The sequence below is a fragment of the Malaya genurostris genome, chromosome 2 (assembly GCF_030247185.1).
Source record: "Malaya genurostris strain Urasoe2022 chromosome 2, Malgen_1.1, whole genome shotgun sequence".
Classification (NCBI taxonomy): Eukaryota; Metazoa; Arthropoda; class Insecta; order Diptera; family Culicidae; genus Malaya; species Malaya genurostris.
Genome location: NC_080571.1, coordinates 326922600 through 326928792, shown reverse-complemented (window position 1 = coordinate 326928792; position 6193 = coordinate 326922600). Strand labels below are relative to the sequence as shown.

Below are 6193 nucleotides of genomic sequence, written 5' to 3'. Positions count from 1 at the left end.
AATCTGAATCAATTGGTGTCTAAAATTATTTAATAAAAGTATGAAACATATTTTCATGAGACTGTTATGAAAGAAGAGAAAGGCATTATCACACCAGGGTTTTTTTTAAGAATTCAATAGAAACTGTATATATCTGCGACCTCTGAAAAGGTTCACAAAAGTGATAGATTACTACTTTAAATATATATGCAAAAAAGTTAAAGGATTTCCATTTGAAGATTTTGTTACCTACGAAATAAATATATTCTTTCGAACGGTTTTTGCAGGAACTTTCAAAATTACGGGAGAACGAATCAAGTTCTGAATGGTTCTTTGAAATGAACTGTTTTACTAATCTCTATGGTAGCACGTGCTGTGGTTTTCGGTCAACCGTTGCATTTCAATAAAATACCAGCACTAACTATTTTATTATATAGTATTTTGTGATGTGATAGAACTTACAACAACAAACCAGCTCATTGGACGAAGCTGTCGAAGATATATTCTGACGCTCAGATATTCAAGCAGTTTGACATTTGAATTGTAAAAATGGTGCCCACTCAGCATGGGATTATAAATTTGGTGATCGTTGACATACTGCAAAAAATAATCATTCAGTTTGCTGGAACAGTTTGTTGTTGTTTTTCCTCTTACAAAAATAGTGTGAAAATTAGGTGTTACCTTCATATAGAAAGAAAATTTGTTGTTATTCTACGTGAAGGAGAAGTATTGTAAAGGTATGTAGTGTTAGTTTAAACAATATAAGCGGAAAAAGCTTCGGAAATTCAAGAGTCAAACTAGTCAAACGAGGCTCCAACTTCTCATATTAAAAATGGCTCAACAATGGACCTCTGTCTATCGGGTTTGTTGAACGAAAAAAAATTGCATTCGGTTCAACGGTCTGTTTCAAAGACGGCAAACGAAAGTCGCGTGTTGGTCTCCCGTTGAACGATTGATTGGACGTTCATTGGACCAACGATCCAACGTATTGGACCAACGAAAGACCACCGTTGAACGTTTATTTTTAAGAGGGTGATGGGAACTCAGCAGTGCTGCCAGTTTAACATGAATGAATTTTGATGATGATTGATTCACTCCGGATTCGCCAATTCATCGGTCTTAGAAAATATCGAAATGTTTTTTCGGATCGGTTTCCGCTCTGCAAACGATGTGCTAAAACTTATTATTTTAACTACCAATTTGCATATTTCGATCGAAAAATATTTTTTTTGCACTTCTGTAAACTTTTAGGTCCTTAGAAGGACTGGTATTTTGCTTGAATGCGAAGAACGTTTACAAAATCAACGTTATGTTACGAAGAATGCTACAACCTATTCATTTTGTTTAGTGAAACTTAAAAAAATCAATCGCACGAGGAAAGAAATCAAAATCTGAAGTAATTTCGTAATTACTTACCGAAATATGATAGAAAGTATCATATCAAATACTCACGTGATCACACAACAAGCTTTTCCGTTACCATTTACCCTCAAACCCCGATTATTAATGAGTTAATGGAAATTGTGATATGGACTCGAAAAACTCGCCAAAGTCAGTATTTATTAATCGTCTATTTCTTGTAATCTCACATTTGGTTCACTAGGAATTGGTCTATTTCGTACCGTGTTCTGTCCTTTTACGGCCAGTTCTGCTATAGAGAATTGTCCCAATTTACGGACAATCGAGAATTTTTTTCTGCATGACGTGTTTCTTTAGGGTTTCTTCAAACTTATCCGTCGGTTTCATCTATTTCGATTGGCAGTGGGTCGAGCGTTATTTGCTCTTGTTTTCTTTTTTTTTTGTTTTGCTAAATGTCGTTTGCCGCTGTTGCATTTCGTTCAATCCGCGATCTCATTGTTTATTACTAACATTGGCTTAAGCTTTTATCCATTTTCAGATGGATGAATTCGATACATTTTACGGTTAGTCGATACTTGATATATTTTTTTTGCTGTGTAGATATATGAGTGCGGGTTAAGTTTAAGGATGTGTGGAATATACGATTTATATTGATTTTCTTTTGACTATCATCCAAATAAAACTTTGAACATCGGACTAAATCTCTTCAAATGTTTCTTATTTTATTCTAATAAATACTCTAAACTGGATGTTCATTACTAATGTAGCGCTTCGACTATATCTACATCTTTTCTGTGGTATATATTTTCTTTAAAAAAATTTAACTATCTTTACATAGTGATTTATTAGATTTCCGTCATTAGCAGGTGTTTTAAAAATGGTTTGTTTATTCGTTTTCTCTTTAAACTATTTGCAATTAACAACTCGAATTTTGTCTATTCGTTTAAGGTCATTTGTTTTACGTTTTTGGCTTTCAGTGTGGTGTTCTGGTGGACAAAAGGATACCTTCGGATCAAATGGAAGCAATATTCCACAAACAATTCGTAGAACCGAGCAGTTGTTTGTGGGAAACCATATCAGCGAATGAGCTATCTTACCGACGATAGACATTGTGAGCGAGTCAGAAAGGGGATCAAGGAGAAGTGTAACATTGATGATATCCGCCGTTTTAGTTATTGTCGCTTTCGGTTGAGTCGAAAATTTGCACGCTCGAAACCTTGCATCGCTACCGGTTGATTGCAGTAAGTAGTAGGAAAAGAAACTAACTCTTGGGTGTTGGAAAAATTTAAATTCCAAAATACAAATTTTACATTCAGTTCATACACTTCACAACGAGATAACAATTGAAAAGATGCGATTGCTGATGAGCCACAAAATGCAACGAGGTTTGTTTTTACAAATCGGCATGATACGGAAATTAAATGACCCTGGATAACATACGTGAACTTGTGGAAAATAGATGAAGGCGTTTGCTGTGCAAACTGTCACTACAAGACCTGTCACAAAGACCAAAGCACTTATTGTTCCATTTTTGTTTTGTGTTTTTATAATCGGAATTTGCGATTCATCAGTTTTTGACAGAGATTTCGTGTTAAAAATTATTGAAAAAAAGAGTGACTTTCTAATTTTGAATACACCCGTATCGATATCAGTCTGAAATGAATTTTCTTACAAACATGTATGGAAATTACTGACAAAAACTGTACATTTCGGCTCTCCAATGGCTTGATTTATTGGAAATGTTTTTTATTAGTGTTTTGATTTATCTTGCATCCATGCAGTTAGGATATGAAACGAATGGTTAAATGTGAGCATCTTAGGCTATTAGAATGGATAATCGAAGGATAACCAATAAGGAATACGTTTGTGCAATAATGCACACGATTCATGGCACAGAACGAAAGTCCTTGATTATTGAGATTGAAATTATCTAATTTCAAATCAGTTACTCAAATTTCACCTTTCGCTTCGTATTGCTCTTATGTTATGTTTCTAAAATTGATATGAATCCCTTGAATTTCATATACCTGGTTCGGTTTTCGCCAAATCAAAAAGTTAATCGGTTGAAATACGCAAATGAAACATCAACTATTCAATAAACTATTCAACAATTTCCGATTCAATATAAACAATTATGCAGTGAAGCTCTAAACATTCATTTTTCGTTTGTTGTTACAATTTCGGACTGTTTCATTTTAACATCTAGTTTACAAAGTTTACTCAAAATATTCACTTGTGTACATAAGACAACTTTTCGGTTCAGCTCTATTTCACTATTTGGATTGAATCCAACTGGGTAAGGTTCGATGACAATCCTATTTAACTTTCCGAACTTCAAAATTTCGCGAACATACTATTTTTGCGAAGTTTTGCTTCAGCGGTCTACAAACACTTAATTACCCGTGAGTACGTTTGGCTGACATCAACCTCCTATCCCGAATAGTTTTAGAATACATGACACCGACATTACATACTAGTAACATTCACTGTGGTACGCGGTACATCTAGCCTGACGAAATTTGTTGGGAAATGTGCGTAATTTGTTGTATTTTGATTTCTTCACTATTCGTTTGTAAATATGGCTTAATCAGTACAACTACACTTCATTTTTTGCTTCAGTTCGTTGATTGAAAACGTTGCCTACCGTCCGATTTCAGCGTTAGGCAGTTCCTCCATTTGCAAACCTACTAGCGCGATTTCGGCACTAACAAAAATAAACGTTTAAAAATCTTACCAAATAGTACAACAACTCGCTTTGAGCATCTAAACGTACACGTTACGGATTAATTTCGACAATGACGCATTTTACGATCACTTTCAGTTTCTAGTCTGTTATTTAGTAGATTACCTAAACTATTAATGTCATCAAATAATTTACAATTTTGACACTTTCGCTAACGGCATCGTCGTACTTTATTTCTGTGCTCTCCCAATTCCGGCATAAATTGGGACCGTCCGAAGTGCATTTTCCGGACACGAACGTAACATAATGTTCCCGGGGACACCGGAAGAGCGTTGACAGTTTTTCCCTTGATTCCTGCTGTGAGGATCAAAGAGATGTGAGAACCAAATGGAAGGAAAACAAAATATATCGAACATATCGTTTACTATGAAGCGGAAGCGCAGAGCTTTTCACTCTGAATGCGCCTAAATGAGTACTATACGAGTTGCTCGTATCGTTTCAATGTGTTTCAGCCAGCCTTCATCCAGCGGTCTATCGAGTATTCCAGAGCGGCTACCCAGCTGTCGGAACGAGAAGAAAACGGAATGAAATGAATTGCATTTGTTTGATGGATTAAATTACCTGATTAATTCGAACCATTAGAGGATTACAAATATTTATTTCAAATGTTATGATAACTCAATGCATTGAATTGCGGACTTCCTTGTGCGCAGTGTTGGTTTCCATTTAGAGTTTCTAGTAGGAAGTTAAAACGACCATTTTTTGTTTATTTGCATTAAAAGATTCTTAACGTTAGCGTTTGTTCCTTTGAATATTTTCCCTTGAACTATTTCTATACTGTTTGCCCAATTTGCTTCATCTTTTTTCAACAACTAAGTAAAATAGCCAATATTTCTTATTCAGCGAGATTCAGTTTACTACAGAAATTTTGAAGGAACAAAAAATGAAACTTATAAAGTGAAGAAAAAATATAACGGAAAGGGGAAACATGACAAGAGTCAATATTATTATTATTATCAATGCTATTTTATTCCACCCCGGTTTGACCCATTCATGTTCATTCGCCGAGGTTACACATGGGTCATTTAAGCAAGTAGAAATCTTTAAGTAACTTGGCTTTTACCTTCTACCCGAGGAGTCGAGCTTAGGCATACTATCAATGCAAATCACTCGAGTCTCTGGTATGCCGGAAATAAGGGTAAAGTGTTATAATATGCCCCCTTTAAGGTTATATTGAAATATTTCCAAATGTATTAATATGTTTTCTTCGATAATGTGGCTATTTCATTGCAATACGACTGAGAAACATATTTTTTATGATTCTGGTAGATGTGATGTAAGTTGATGGATAAAAAACATTTTTCAAAACAACCACATTTTCAGTTTTTTCATTTGTCTTAGCAGTCGAATAAAATACCCCACAACAAAAGACATTATGCTATGGGATGATTCTTTGCGCTCCTTGAAATGTTGATATAGAAGAGAAGCATAAAAATGAAATATTATTTGCACCAGAAATTATTATCGTAATCAATTGATTGCAATTGGAAACCAACATTTTCGATCCTCTCAATGTTATAATAGTTCTCAAACTATAAAATAATATTTTAAAACGAAGCACACTGCTGAATCGAGAGTGGGGCATTATGTTCATAGAAAGACTGTTATGAAAAAACTTATATATCAAAGATGTTTTTTTTTGTTTACTTGTTTGAACCATGAATAGAGACAATAACACTACTAAGAGTTAGTTACTAAGTAGTAACCTACTATTAGACGTTTTATACCGATGAAATGCTTATTCAGTCGTCACAAAATCTTACATCGATGAGTTGGCTAATGATGTTAGCAGTTATTCATATTTTGCAGCAGACGACAACTGCTAGAATTATGTAGTAGAAAGATCATACGAAAACATAGTGCTAGTAATGAAACTTTTGCTTAGAATGTATCGAATGCTTAAAAAGGCAAGTGGGTAATGTCAAAGACATAACTGGATAACGTGAATACGAATAAAACTGCCGTGCTTTCTGCACACTTTTGGATACCAGAAATCATACGTGCTAGTTGATTGTGTGAGTTTTGCAAACTTTTAATGCTTCACTTGCAGAATTCTAACGGTAGAAGGCTAAATACGCGAGAGTAAAAAATTATAGCGTTGTGTAATAACCA

The 6193-nt window shown here is 34.6% G+C and overlaps 1 protein-coding gene across 9 annotated transcripts in view; it reads right to left on the bottom strand.

The window, feature by feature from the left end:
- Window positions 1–1531: 1531 nt before the first annotated feature.
- Window positions 1532–6193, bottom strand: part of LOC131431442 (uncharacterized) — a 400265-nt gene continuing 395603 nt past the window's right edge. For all 9 annotated transcript variants that reach the window (XM_058597155.1, XM_058597156.1, XM_058597160.1 and 6 more), the window contains one exon: window positions 1532–4581. In XM_058597155.1, coding sequence (XP_058453138.1) covers window positions 4530–4581 — 52 coding nt within the window. In that variant the 3' untranslated portion in view covers window positions 1532–4529. The remainder of the gene's footprint in view (window positions 4582–6193) is intronic.